This window comes from Ictidomys tridecemlineatus, chromosome 9, assembly GCF_052094955.1.
Source record: "Ictidomys tridecemlineatus isolate mIctTri1 chromosome 9, mIctTri1.hap1, whole genome shotgun sequence".
Lineage (NCBI taxonomy): Eukaryota > Metazoa > Chordata > Mammalia > Rodentia > Sciuridae > Ictidomys > Ictidomys tridecemlineatus.
Window position 1 is genome coordinate 131,172,976 of NC_135485.1, and position 15,077 is coordinate 131,188,052.

The 15,077-nt window shown below is 36.6% G+C and overlaps 1 protein-coding gene across 13 annotated transcripts in view; it reads left to right on the top strand.

The window, feature by feature from the left end:
- Inpp4b (inositol polyphosphate-4-phosphatase type II B) overlaps nucleotides 1-15,077 on the top strand; it is a 750,819-nt gene that overhangs the window by 545,417 nt on the left and 190,325 nt on the right. For all 13 annotated transcript variants that reach the window (XM_021727898.3, XM_040293274.2, XM_021727894.3 and 10 more), the window contains 2 exons: nucleotides 329-401; nucleotides 14,580-14,727. In XM_021727898.3, coding sequence (XP_021583573.2) covers nucleotides 329-401; nucleotides 14,580-14,727 — 221 coding nt within the window. The remainder of the gene's footprint in view (nucleotides 1-328; nucleotides 402-14,579; nucleotides 14,728-15,077) is intronic.

Below are 15,077 nucleotides of genomic sequence, written 5' to 3' on the forward strand. Positions count from 1 at the left end.
ACTCATATGAAGAAATGAATTCTAGATCTGCCTCTGTGAACCCTGGTCTCTTATCAACCTCCTGTGTCCTCTGTTGGTTACAGTTCCTTAGGAACATTAGTATATTCCCCAATTCTTTGGTTTCTTCCCTGCATACCCTTCAACCAGAACTGAGATGTATTTTATAATTGTATAATACAAATGTCTTACATATAAATTTGAGCAAATAAGCACAAATTAAACAAGATTCATAGTAGAGATATGTTTTTCTCTTTTTATAAACAAAAAGTAATTTCATTTCTCATCTTGATTATTTTCAAATATATTTATCTCTTTTATTTTCTCCTAGTGTGCCCTGGTATATGAATGTACAGCCCCAGAAAGTGTGAGTGGAAAAGATAACTTACCTTTTTTGAATGCAGGTATGTAACTCAGATTTTGGATAATTATATGAGTGTCAAATGAACATAGACTTGAATTTTCTATGAATTTAACTCTGAAAGTGGGTGGTTTTGCCAGAGAATGACTTCTGAGCACTTAATAAATAAACTGGGAATCAGGTAGAGCCAGCAGAATAGAGGCACAGTATATAATTCCATAGGAAACATAGACAAATACCTTAGCTATATGTAGAAGACCTCTTGGCCATGGAACTGAACGTTATATGAAATATAATATTTGTCTGTTACTCATAGTCATGTGTTGCAATTTTAACAAAGCATCAAACAATGTATTGAATGCATTTATGTATAAAATTGAAATGTGTGGTGTGGTTAGGATATGTGTGATAATATTGAATATGTCAACTTACATAACTATTTTTGAAGGATAATGTAAGTTACTATGACCATTATCAATAGATAATGGTTGCTGTGGTGACAGGCAGTATACCTGATGCCTCTGACAGTCCTGCAACACATGTTTGGGGAAGGTGTTACCATTGCAATACTGTGCAGATGAGGAAATCCTTAGGTGTCCCCCACCTGGTAAATAGTAGTGGGTTCAGAATTCACACCAGTTTCTGTACTAAGGCATTTGTTCTTGAGTCCCAGGCCATGCCACTACTTCCAAAGTTGCTGTCACAGTAAAATAAGTCTTCTATATTTTTCTTGTTGCGCTGTGTTATTTACATTGCAATAACAACATAGAGAGCATGAAAATCAGATTAATGAATGGTGCAGAACTTCAAAGACTTACTCATATATAACTTCTAAATTATTAGCTGTTTATTAGGGGCAGCTAATAACAGGCACTGGAGAAGAGAATACACCCTTTGACTGTATTATATACACAAAGAAATCAAATTAAATTTAGTTGAGAAACATGAAAAAAATCAACCCTACTTATGCCAAATGAAGCATTATGTCAGAAAAGAAGAGCTGCTTCTCAACCCTTGAAAAATGGTATGGGAGATTTTTGTTTGGATGGTTATTTTTTATTGAAGATTTAATCTCAGAAGTGATGTGAATAACAGTGTTAAATGGTCTACCCAGACAGCTAGATCATCCATAAACCATAAAATATCTGATAAATTATCAGTATGGTTCAATATCTGAAGTGTTATCAAAGGGTCTTGCTCATGTTTATTTTTTCATCTGAAGGTTTACTAAACCTTTAGTCCTTTACTTTAATATGTACATATGATCTGTTTCATTTTATGACATGTTTTCTTAAAAAATGATTTTGAGTGTGACAGATATTTGAGTTCATGTTAAATACAATTGGAATGACTCATGTTATCACTCACATCATCTATACTATAATTATCACATAATTGAAAGTTTCATTCATGTTAAACCTTTACCTTTCAACACATAAAAAGAAATGTCATTTTTAAGATACTGATTGGTTAAATTTCAAAGCAAAAGTGAAAATTTACTCCTAAGTAAACAAATGTAGGACTGAAGATATAAGTTACAGAGATAGAATACTGGAAAATGAATCCACACCTCCTAAGACCTGGGTATAGAGTCTGTACGCTTTGGAAACACATATTCTTTGAGATTACTAGATCATTGCTTGTTATGTGTACATTATAAGACAAAGACAGCAGATGTGGAATTCATGGGAACAGCTCAATTCTGCACTAAGTGCACTTACTTGATGGAGTAAAACACTGTGGGTTAATGCTTTTCTCCATTCACGGTGGTGACAGTTGGTGGTGATATTCCAGGTTTTTCTGAAGCTATTACTAAATGTCTTTAGTCCAGGGAAACCCAAGGAGCTTTCTGACCATAGATTATTTATCACAAATATTTTCTGAGTCATTTTATATTAGGAAAGATCAGACTAAAAGAAAGTCGCTGTCATAAAGGCTAGGTTTTTAGAAAGTTTTAAAAATACAAGCTAAGCACTATACATAAACTATCTCTGTTCAAAATAAAAAGTGCATTGTACTGGCATAGAATATGTATGACTTTGGCCTGTGTGTACCTTTGTCTTTTGTTCCATTTATTTATCTATATAAACTCAGCAACTTTGGAATAAATCCATTAAACTCCCAAGTGGTACTTTTTTTTTCTTTTTTAATCTGTAGGCAAAGGGAGCTATTGACATTCTTCTCAAGGCTTTGTATTAATATATTATATGGAACTTGCCCGTCTCCAGTGAGTTATGAAGTACTTTTTGAGTGAGTGGGAGAGAATGTCATATCTCAGTGTACTCTTCAGTATTCTATTTATATCTCCAGAGGTTTCATTTATAACTCAGGAAATTCTCTTATCTATTGTAAAAAGAAAATCTCTTCACCCAGAGGTCTCACCCTTTTCATGGCCTATTTACCTTGCAAGTCGAATGTTTAAGTCGGGAATTTGGGGAAGGAGGAGAAGGAGTGGTGGGGGCAGAACTTACAATTCCATAAGAATGAAATATAAGTACCTTCGCTGTGTAGGAAAACAAACCAAACCAAAGACACAGTGATAAGTATCAGAGAGAGGAAGCTCTTATTTAGTTTGACTTTCTAAATGTAGAGCCTATAAAATAAGATTGTTAAAACATAGGCTTATCTCCTTAATTATTTATGAATTTATTTAAGCAGAATAGTAGTAAGAAAGCTGGAAGTATTTGATGTTGGGGGATGGGCGGCGGGGAATTAGTTTTGAATGTATAGAAGTACAGAGGGTCAGGTCCCAAACCTGGGCATGGGGTTGGGGTTCTTTTTAAGTCACATCAGGCCAAGTACCTTGCCCACTGCTGGCTTTTGTGGTAATCATGTAAGAGCATAGCCCAGGCTGTCCTAAGAACCAATGCCAGCCCTAGGTTTGCCAACAAGCAGGTGACACCAGTGGACAGACAAGGTGACCTCTTTGGACATCAGGTGGCCACATTAACCTCACGAGTCCTTGACGTCCCTTTTGGCTCTCTCATGTTTGAGGTGAGTGTAGCAGAGTTAGCTTTTTCTTTGTTTTCCTTTTTAGAAACATTTTGTGAAAGTATGTACTTTAATCAGTTTCACATGGAGCCACATACAAACTCTGGCATCCACAGTTTTATCTCTGGGGAGTTGTCATTTACAGCCAAAACGCCTGCCTGGAGATCAGACTTCTCACAATATTGTCAAGGAGACAATTCTCCCTAGCTATCTCAAATTCTCCTTTTTTTTTTTTTTTGTAAAATTATAAAGAATACTTTAGCCCACAGATCCTTACATCACCATGACTCATCTGAGGAGCCACAGGGCCATGTCACAGAGCTCCCTGTTATCATCCTGTTTTGAGTGTGTTTTCCGTCTCAGCGAGCATTCAACTGGATGCAGCATCTTCCTAGGCTGAATTCCCTACTTCTGGAGTCATGACTTTGTCCTTCGTTTTCTCTGAAGACCACTTTCCTGCTGACTCTCAATATGTACACTGTCCCTCATATTCAAGGAGCACAGCTCTGACAAGCAGTGGTTTCCATGACTGTGTAGGTTGGGATCTAAACAAAGATGAGGGACTGGCTGCTGTCAGCCATAAAGGCACGCCGTTTGCCTTCCTGTTTGGACAGTTTGTTGGTGTTTCTATTTCTTGCTTCATACAAAAACCACATCTTTCCTCAAAATAGGCCCCCGTGTCTTGGATTCTTTATCCCTACATAGGGTTAAACCATCCAGTACTGTTGCTTCTCAGAAGATGAAGGAGTGCAAATTATTGGAGAAGAGATGTTGCTATTTCTTTCTTTTTTTTTCTTTCTTCTGTATTTATGGTATGCATTTTTTTTAACAAGCATTGGACCCATAAGTCTTTTATGTTGAATTTTACATGGTCTAACATGCACCCTTTCCCATTAACCTAATAAAAATCTTCTATCATGTAGAACTTGATCAATAATTTATTGGTAAAATAAAAATTTATTATTAAGAAATAAGAGTTTTCAGCCCTGCTGAATGTGCACCTTTGAAATTAAAAAAAAAAAAAACAAAACAAAACCCAGAGAAGATAGCCAATTCCCTTTAGATAAGGACGATTTCTAACCCTAAACACACACACATACAAAAACACTGGGGCTTCTCTTTCTTTAATCTCATGGAGAAAAAGCTCTAAAAATTGAGGGACTTGGAGTTCCGATGTAGATACATTCCTCTCACTGATACCTCCTAAAAGCACCGGGGACTGCCCCATCTTGTGATGGATGTGACCATTAGCCAGTAGTGGACACAGGCCTGGCTAGAGAATCTGCCAGGGCATCTGGGAGCTCTAGGCTGAGAGCAGGTGCACAGTGGTGGGGCGGGGGCAATGCCTTCCTTGACTTCTGAATTTCAGGAGGATCTCCAGAGCCAGAACCCTACAGAAGCTCAATGAATGATTATCAAGTGACAAATGACAGGTGAATCTTATTTGAATTTATGCTTCAGGTCCCCTGAGAAAGCTGTTCAAATTTAATTATTTAGGTTTGGAATCAAATAGTTTACTCTCCTTAAAAATTATAAGAAAATTCTCATTTAAAAAAATTTTTTTCTGCTTCATGTAGAATCATAAATTTGAGTTACCTTTTACATTACCATGCAACAGAACTAAATATTGAGATAACATTCTCATAAACTCCGCCATCTGTGATTCATAATACTTTAAGAGATTGTCAAAAATATTTCCTTCTGGATTCCTTTTGAGTTCTCATGTATTCCAGCCAAAAAGCAAATCTTGCTTTTGCCTTTTTTTCTTCGTATTCATGTGGTATTTTATCTATTACCTTGTCAAATGTCAGATGATATCATTTTGTATTAACAAAATTACCATGTATTCTTACAAGTTTAGATAGATTTTTCCCCCTTATAACTCTCTGATTATAAAAATTTGGGCCCATTGTGGCTTGTAACCTTGGCATTTGCTCCTTTTTAGTTGCCAAACGTCCTTGCCCTTTTGCTGTTTCAGTAAACATAATGAAATCCACTCACCTTGCTCTTTTGGAATTTCCATACATTTTCATTCCTGGGCCCCCAAGTTATTTAGGATGGTAAGTGGCTTTAAATGGAAGAGTGTGTTTCACCAACAGTCAGTGGAACCTTCAACCACTTCAACAAAATACTTCAACTCTGTTCATGTTCTGTCTCCTTTCTTTCCCACCTCAGATAAACCAAAAGAACAGTAATAAAGGCACCAAGAAGATGTGGTCAAAATGTTAACATTCTGTGGAAGAATGGGAGAAGGACTTCTAGCCATGATTAATCTTTCCCTCCTTCTGAAATGTGTGTTCTCCCTTAAAATGGGGATTTTAAATATGCCCTTCTGTTTTCCCTTACCCCTCTTCATTTAAACAATTGTAGGTACCCTGTATGTGGCTGTTCTTTTCATATGCAAAGTAGTGATGGGAAACATTTAAGTTGCAAAGTCTAAGCTCTTTTCTGTGCATTGTTTGCATTTACATAGGCACCATGCCAGGTACCAGAGAAGAAAAACAAAGACAATGAGAAAAACAATGGCACAGGTCCTATCCCCCTCCAAAAAAAAAAAAAAAGTTCATATTCTTATGGGGGATATGGACCAGTGTATTAGTAAGCTTTTCATTACTATAACAAAATGCCTGAAGCAATCAACCGAAAAAGAGAAACGGTTTATTTGGACTCACAGTTCTGGTCTAAGATGAGGTGGCTGCATTTACTTTAGGCCTTTGACGAGAATGACATGTCATGGTGGAACATGTAGTAGAGCAAATTGCTCAGCTCATGTGCCAGAAAGCAAACAAGAGAAAGGAAAAGAAGGAGACCTGCGTTCATATCCCCCTTGGAGGGTATGCCTCCAGTGACCTAAGTATCTTCCATTAGGCTGCTCTTTATCTAAAGTTTCCTTACATGCCAGGAGCACCATCTTCAGCACCAAACCTTTAACACATGGACCTGTGCAAGACATTCAGCGTCCAAACTATCACATGTAGTAAACTGGCAACTGTGGCATAATTGGCAAGCACAATGGCAGATGCAGTAAGAGGAGAGGCATCACATGGAGGGAGGCAGAGAGGCTAAGGAAGGCTTCCTGGAGGAGGTGCCATCTGAGCTGGATTATAGCATGATGACATGTCGCTCAGAAAGGGGGGTTTCCTTTGAGTCTAGGGAATGCAGCAGAGGCATGTTGGCAGAGAACTTGGTGAGTTCAGTGGACTACAGGCCACTCTTGGCTTCTCAGCATGAAATATGAACCCTTTTCTGGCTTTTCCAGTTGTACCCTTAGAGAAGGAATGGAGCTGAAGCAGATTCCTTTTTCTGTCCACCCAGTATCTAAATCCAAATTCTGTAGAGTAGATTCACCAAGTGTCACCAACTGGAGACAAATAGTACTTTCACATTTTATTATGGCATCTGTTCTAGTTTTTCCTATTCTTGGCCTTCCGTCTTCAATGGAAGGCCAAGAGCTGCTGGGTTTGGCTGCATTAGGAAAGCAGTTCTTTGTCCAACTTAGCTTATATCCAGTTTCTACTCTTGTTTTTATTATTTAAAACTGTAATACAATTTAGAATTCATAACATACCTAAAGAAATGTCACTACATTTTCTTGTGAATCTAAATTTTTCAACAATTTATTTTTCCTATATCATTTTTTTTTAAAGGAATATCTCTTTGCTGTATTTTCTGAGGCCCTCTCATGTTTCTCTTTCCCTCTGTTTGCTTAGAGCCATGCTTAGGATAGTGTTCTGATGATCTCTGTTTATATTTTTCCGTTCTTATCCAATTTTAAAAGCAGCCAACTTACATTTCAGATGTACATATATCTGAGATATTTTTAAGCACAAACGAGGGTGTACCAGTATCTAATTGGATTACAAGGACTTACCCTGAATAAGTGTAATATAGCATTTGGAGAATAGGCAATGTATGCACATTTGGCTGAATAATTAAACAATTAAACAACTGCATAATTAAAACTACAGAAAGAATGGATCCTCTATAAGAGTACACAGTACATTAAACTAGTGATTTTTTTAAGTCCCTGAGCCTATAAAGTCAGATTCTATTTAAATATATAACTTCTGCCTTATCCTGGAGGCAAGAAGTGCTTGAAGATAACCACAGACGAGCTTTCCCCAGAGAAGTGTATAAAAGATAACCCAATGAAATAAGGGTTCCAGCTTTTTGATGATCCCTTGGACCCTGAGTCGTATTTCCAAAATTCCTTGTCCAATCAACCCACTGATATCCCTAGCAGTCCTTTGTTAACAGAAAAGAGAAACCATCCTGTGATAGCTCTGGTTTATTTTTTCCTGCCCGAGGTTGCTTGAGAAGCAGTCTTTTTTATGTGTTATCTCTGTTGGTTTTGTTGAACATTTCCTTGGCATCTTTATTTTGAATTATTCAGAACTGCTACAGCTTGGCTTTCACAATTGCTGAATCCCGTGGAAAGGCAGGTGGCATGCTACCTTGCTAAATGTTATTTCTGGGAGAAGTAATATAGACATTTGAGTTGGGGGTTGCAATTTTGGAGTAAACTGTCTTGTGTTCATCTCAAGAGGTGAACCTAAAGGGGAACAGATTAAAATTCCCCCTAAAGGGGAACAGTTAAAATCTGGCCCAGTTTGGAACTTTAACCCTCATTAAGTCAGCATAAGACCATGGTATGGTACAAAATACCAAAACTACCTTTCTCTTGGTAGAATCTGGCACATAATGTTTTCAACAATTGTTCTGGCAAAAAGCACTGTAAAAATTGGAGATGGAGAACACACAGAGGGCTGTCTTGCTACATTGAAATTGTTATTGGCCTAGTGCATGGTCAAGAAAGCTGCTCCTACATGAAACAATACTTGACACAATGGAGAATCAGAGCTGAAAGCCATTCACAAAGTCATTTACTCCCATGAACAGCTGGAGCATGTATGCAAAATTGCTGAAATCCTATTTCTGATATAAGGTAGAAGCGTTTTAAAAAGTTGGCCAAAGCATTTATCATTTATGAACCGTTGTTTAATATTGGATGCATGAGAACCATGCCATTTGTTTAATGTGATGATGACTCACCCCACCAGGAAAGCAAGAATTTTGAGTTGAGACATTTTAGCAGGTCTTTTTGTGACTAGTGCAATGAACTTGCATCAAGGTTTAAGGTCAGATCATACTTCCTCATTTTTATTGTCATGTCCATTATATAGTATTTTCCGATAAACTCTAGGTCTCCTTGCCTCAGACATAGCAGGTGCTCAAGAAGGAATGCTGGTGGATCTGAGTTGCAAAGTAGATCCCACCATATCTGCATTTAGATGCTGGTTAATGTATACAATTTAGTGCCAACGTTTGAAGACATGAAATGAAGTTGTGCAGAATATTTTTGAGGGAGGGGGCATGATTAAGCTGCCTGACTTTTTGATCATTTGCCCCAGGTATTTCCTTCAAAAATAACAGTATTCACGTGTTGTCTTTGGATGATGTGTGCCTGGTGTCCAAAGGAGCGTCCCCAAACTCATTAATCAAACTGCTCTTGATTTCTGCTTAAGTGACATAGTAGAGGTTTCTTTTTAGAACACAGAAAAAAAAACATTAAAATGGAAAGCCAAAAAAATACGTCAAAAGTTAAGGGACATGTCTTGGGGTTAACAGAGAAAATATTTTTCTGCTTTCTCACATAATTCAAAATATGAATTTAAAAAAATAATTATTTACCTATAAAGGGCAAGAAACATCCCATGATTCTACTTGACTGTGTTTTGGTTGATATAAAGATTCTGTGTAATTAAAAAAAGAGAGATTAAGACACAGCAACTATACTGATTGGATATTTATGTGTTATGCAATAATTTGGATATTTCAGGGATTGAAGTTTTTGTTTTTCCATAAAAGGAAGCATTAATATTCCTAACCATGTGATATATATTAGAATTCATGAGATCTCATCCATATGATTTAACCTGACACTATATTGCATTCAATACATATTTCAACTCTAGAGATATGTTAACAGAAGCGGTAGTAAAATTCTTACATCTCTGAAACATTGTCACTTTAAAAATGAATGAAATCATGTAGTTTCTTTTATTGACTGACAGCAAGTTCTTCTATTTTAGATGAAAGGAAATAAATATAATGAAGGCTCTGTATGTATTTCTGATAGAATCTAATTGACAAATCTTAAGTGGTCATGAATATATTCAAAGGATAATCTCTTTGGGCACACAGCTCTAGATTTTAAAATATTTTCTCTCAGCACACTGGAAATATTCTACTGATTTCTGGCCTCTCTTGGTCTGGTTGAAAGGTGATGCTGCTGCCTCATTCTTGACAGGGATATGTAAAATTTACCAGAGATTTGAATCTGTGGGTTGAAGAATGGGATGCTTGACATCAAGGTCTCTGCTGTAATTGATGCCAATTGTGATAATGATAATGCTCCAGTATCCCTTTGAGAATGGATGGCTGCAGAAGAATGGATAAACAGATTCTCATTTCAAAGCTCAGAAAGATATTGTATGTTTATTGTAGTAGTGAATGAGATATGGTTGTCTTACAGAGCCCTAAAATTTTGAAAGGTGTTTATGCCTAAATATTGAGGAGTCCTGGGCCACCACGCTTGATATTTTTTAAAGTCTAACATCCACTTCAATATCAATTATATTTTTAGACAACTTTTTTTTGATAAACTGTAGCCAACTAATAATAGATGCTTGACTAGTGGTTGATCTGAGGTTTTATTGCCCACTAAACTTTAGTGTATGTATGTAACAAAGATATTCATTGTCCAAAAGCAATGGGGAAAACATTCTGCCCTGAAAGATATGGCTTGGAGGTGCGTGTGAATTCTGGTTTCATGAAATGTACTGTGTCTTATCCTACCCACTGGGCCCCCACTCTTCCTGAATCCTTTTAAATCTTTGGTAGTATGACCTGTTCTTCACCTCTAGTCATTGTACACTTGCCCTAGATAGTTTCCTCATTCTCTCCTAACTAGCTTCTGACAATCTGTGATTTCAGGAAAATGTGGTGTAGACTCACTGGCACTTTTAAATATGTATAATACTTGACTTTTAATAGACCATCCACCAAAGAAATGAACCTTTCTGACATACAAGATTTTTTATTAGTAGGGCTTTTTATTTTTTTTATTTATTTTTTCTTTTTTTATTGTTGTTTGTTCAAAACATTACATAGTTCTTGATATATCATATTTCACACTTTGATTCAAGTGGGTTATGAATTCCCATTTTTACCCCGTATACAGATTGCAAAATCTCATCAGTTACACTTCCATTGATTTACATATTGCCATACTCATGTCTGTTGTATTCTGATGCCTTTCCTATCCTCTACTATCCCCCCATCCCCTCCCCTCCCTCCCCTCCCCTCTTCTCTCTCTACCCCCTCTACTGTAATTCATTTCTCCCCTTGTATTATTTTTCCCTTTCCCCTCACTTCCTCTTGTATGTAATTTTGTATAACCCTGAGGGTCTCCTTCCATTTCCATGCAATTTCCCTTCTCTCTCCCTTTCTCTCCCACCTCTCATCCCTGTTTAATGTTAGTCTTCTTCTCATGCTCTTCTTCCCTACCCTGTTTTAGTTACTCTCCTTATATCAAAGAAGACATTTGGCATGTGTTTTTTAGGGATTGGCTAGCTTCACTTAGCATAATCTGCTCTAATGCCATCCATTCCCCTCCAAATTCTATGATTTTTGTCATTTTTTAATGCAGAGTAATACTCCATTGTGTATAAATGCCACATTTTTTTTTATCCATTCATCTATTGAAGGGCATCTAGGTTGCTTCCACAGTCTTGCTATTGTGAATTGTGCTGCTATGAACATCGATGTAGCAGTGTCCCTGGAGCATGCTCTTTTTAGGTCTTTAGGGAATAGACTGAGAAGGAGAATAGCTGGGTCAAATGGTGGTTTCATTCCCAGCTTTCCAAGAAATCTCCATACTGCTTTCCAAATTAGCTGCACCAATTTGCAGTCCCACCAGCAATGTACAAGTGTACCCTTTTCCCCACATCCTCGCCAGCACTTGTTGTTGTTTGACTTCAGTTATTCACCACATCAATAGACTTAAAAATAAGAACCATATGATCATCTCAATAGATGCGGAAAAAGCATTCGACAAAGTACAGCATCCCTTTATGTTCAAAACTCTAGAAAAACTAGGGATAACAAGAATATACCTCAACAATATACCCAGATTGTAAAAGCAATCTATGCTAAGCCTCAGGCTAGCATCATTCTGAATGGAGAAAAATTGAAGGCATTCCCTCTAAAATCTGGAACAAGACAGGGATGCCCTCTCTCACCACTTCTGTTCAACATAGTTCTCAAAACACTGGCCAGAACAATTAGACAGACGAAAGAAATTAAAGGCATAAAAATAGGAAAAGAAGAACTTAAATTATCACTATTTGCAGATGACATGATTCTATACCTAGCAGACCCAAAAAGGTCTACAAAGAAACTATTAGAGCTAATAAATGAATTCAGCAAAGTGGCAGGTTATAAAATCAACACACATAAATCAAAGGCATTCCTGTATATCAGTGACAAATCCTCTGAAATGGAAATGAGGACAACCACTCCATTCACAATATCCTCAAAAAAAAAAAAATACTTGGGAATCAACCTAACAAAAGAGGTGAAAGACTTATACAATGAAAACTACAGAACCCTAAAGAGAGAAATTGAAGAAGACCTTAGAAGATGGAAAAATATACCCTGTTCATGGATAGGCAGAACTAACATCATCAAAATGGCGATATTACCAAAAGTTCTCTATAGGTTTAATGCAATGCCAATCAAAATCCCAACGGCATTTCTTGTAGAAATAGATAAAGAAATCATGAAATTCATATGGAAAAATAAAAGACCCAGAATAGCAAAAACAATGCTAAGCAGGAAGTGTGAATCAGGTGGTATAGCGATACCAGACTTCAAACTATACTACAGAGCAATAGTAACAAAAACAGCATGGTACTAGTACCAAAACAGGTGGGTGGACCAATGGTACAGAATAGAGGACACAGAAACCAACCCACAAAACTACAACTTTCTTATATTTGATAAAGGGGCTAAAAGCATCCAATGGAGGAAGGATAGCATCTTCAACAAATGGTGCTGGGAAAACTGGAAATCCATATGCAACAAAATGAAACTGAATCCCTTTCTCTCACCATGCACAAAAGTTAACTCAAAATGGATCAAAGAGCTTGATATCAAATCAGAGACACGACATCTGATAGAAGAAAAAGTTGGCTACAACCTACATACTGGGGGGTCGGGCTCCAAATTTCTCAATAGGACACCCATAGCACAAGAGTTAATATCTAGAATCAACAAATGGGACTTTCTCAAACTAAAAAGTTTTTTTCTCAGCAAAAGAAACAATAAGAGAGGTAAATAGGGAGCCTACATTATGGGAACAAATCTTTACTCCTCACACTTCAGATAGAGCCCTAATATCCAGAGTATACAAAGAACTCAAAAAATTAGACAATAAGATAACAAATAACCCAATCAACAAATGGGCCAAGGACCTGAACAGACACTTCTCAGAGGAGGACATAAAACCAATCAACAAGTACATGAAAAAATGCACACCATCTCTAGCAGTCAGAGAAATGCAAATCAAAACCACCCTAAGATACCATCTCACTCTAGTAGGGCTTTTTAAAACTTGTGAAATAACCTATCAGTTTTCACCTGTTAAGTAAAGATGACCAAGAGTAGTCAGAATTAATTGAGAAATAATTTGTTGAAGTGTATTTTAAAGTGGTAAAGAACTTATTTAGTATGCATGAGGCTCTGGTTTTGATCCGAAGCAGTGCAAAAAAAAAAAAAATGTGTGTCATGTGTATGTACTTATATTTTCGTCTATATTTAGAGGCACAAATGCTTTATTAAAAAGTTAGAAGAGAAAGCAGTCAATAGATAATAAATCAGAGAACCACACTTGCCACATTTATGAGTTGGAGTTGGATATATATATAATTTTTTCCATATTTTTATTAGGGCTTTATACTTGTATATAATGGAACTCATTGTTATATATTTGTGCATGCATACAATATAATAATATAATTTGGCTGGTATCATTCTCTAATTTCTTTTTTTCGTCCCTTCCTCCCTCCTTCTGGTCCCTTTCCTCTCCCCATCTGTCTTCAATTTTCATGAGATACCTCACTACTCTATAACTTCCATGTATGTGAAAAAAGATATGACCCTTGACTTTCTCAGTTTGGCTTATTCCCCTTCACATACTGTTCTCAATTTCCATCTATTTTCCTGAAAATGACATAATTTCACTGTTCTTGATGGCTGAATCCAACTCCCATGTTGGTCACCATTTTTGCTGCAATAACCAAAAGATCTGACAAGAACAATTTTATAGGAAGAAAAATTTATTTGATGCTCATGGTTTTAGCGGTCACAGACAGCTGACTCCATGGCTCTGGGGCCAAGACAAGGCAGAGCATCATGGCTGAAGGGTGTGGAGGAGGAAATGGGCTCCAGACATGAAATCAGGAAGCAAAGAGACAGCTCCTCTCACCGAGGACAAAATGCATATCCTAAAGGGGGGGGGAAGGGGGGGTATCTAATATGCAAACCGTAACAACTCCATTGTTATGTATATCATATTCCTTACCCATTTATCTGTTGATGAACACTTAGGCTGGTTCCACAGTTTGGCTGTTGTGAATTGTACTACTATAAACATGGGTATGCATGTGTCACTATAGTATGATGACATAATTCTTTATGATAAGTAACGAGAAGTGGTATAGCTAGGTCAGATGGCGGTTTCATCCCTAGTCTCCTTAGGTACCTCCACACTGATTTCTATAGTGGTTGTATTAGTTTACCATCCAATCAACAGTGTAGAGACGTTCCTTGTTCCCCATATCCTCTCTGGATTTGTTTGTATTCTTAATGGCTGCCATTCTAACCTAAGTTAGATGAAATCTCATTGTCCTTTTAAGTTGCATTGTTCTAATTGTTAACTCTGTTGAATATTTATTTAAATATTTGTTAGCTAACCAAGACTATGTTTTAGAAGCTTCATTAAAAAGTTTTATAAAAATAAAATCCTTAGAAATTCAAATACAGTAATGAATTCTGATAAATTTTTGAGCCAATAAATAGAATGTTACCCTGATTAACATTAATTTTGCTTCATCTGATATGCATTTGTTTGTAATTTATCAATTTCCTTTTTCTTTTTTCTTCCCAGTGTTCAAGAATCCAGTGTGTAAATTATATAGATTTCCCACGTCTGACAATAAGTGGATGCGGATCCGGGAGCAGATGTCAGAGAGCATACTTTCTTTTCATATTCCCAAGGAACTGATTTCCCTCCACATAAAAGAAGATCTGTGTAGGTAAGAGAAAACAATTTATCATTGCCTCTTACATTACTTATTTCTTCACATCCATTTTTAAATTTTTTTGAATTAACAAATTTATAAATTATGTATGTTTATCATCTCCAACTTGTCTTGAAATATACATATTATGATATACATGCATACAATATAATGATATAGTTTGGCCCTTACCTTATAGAAAAGGTGTTGATTAAAGGAAAAGTGATATAGGAGAGGCTGGTCATCATTGTCCCTAGGCAGTATTCAGAATCTAACAGGTTTTTATAGCTAATTGACCTGAATTAACATATGTAGTAACTCATATACTTATCACTTTTACTAGAACATTTTTTTCATAAAGTGTG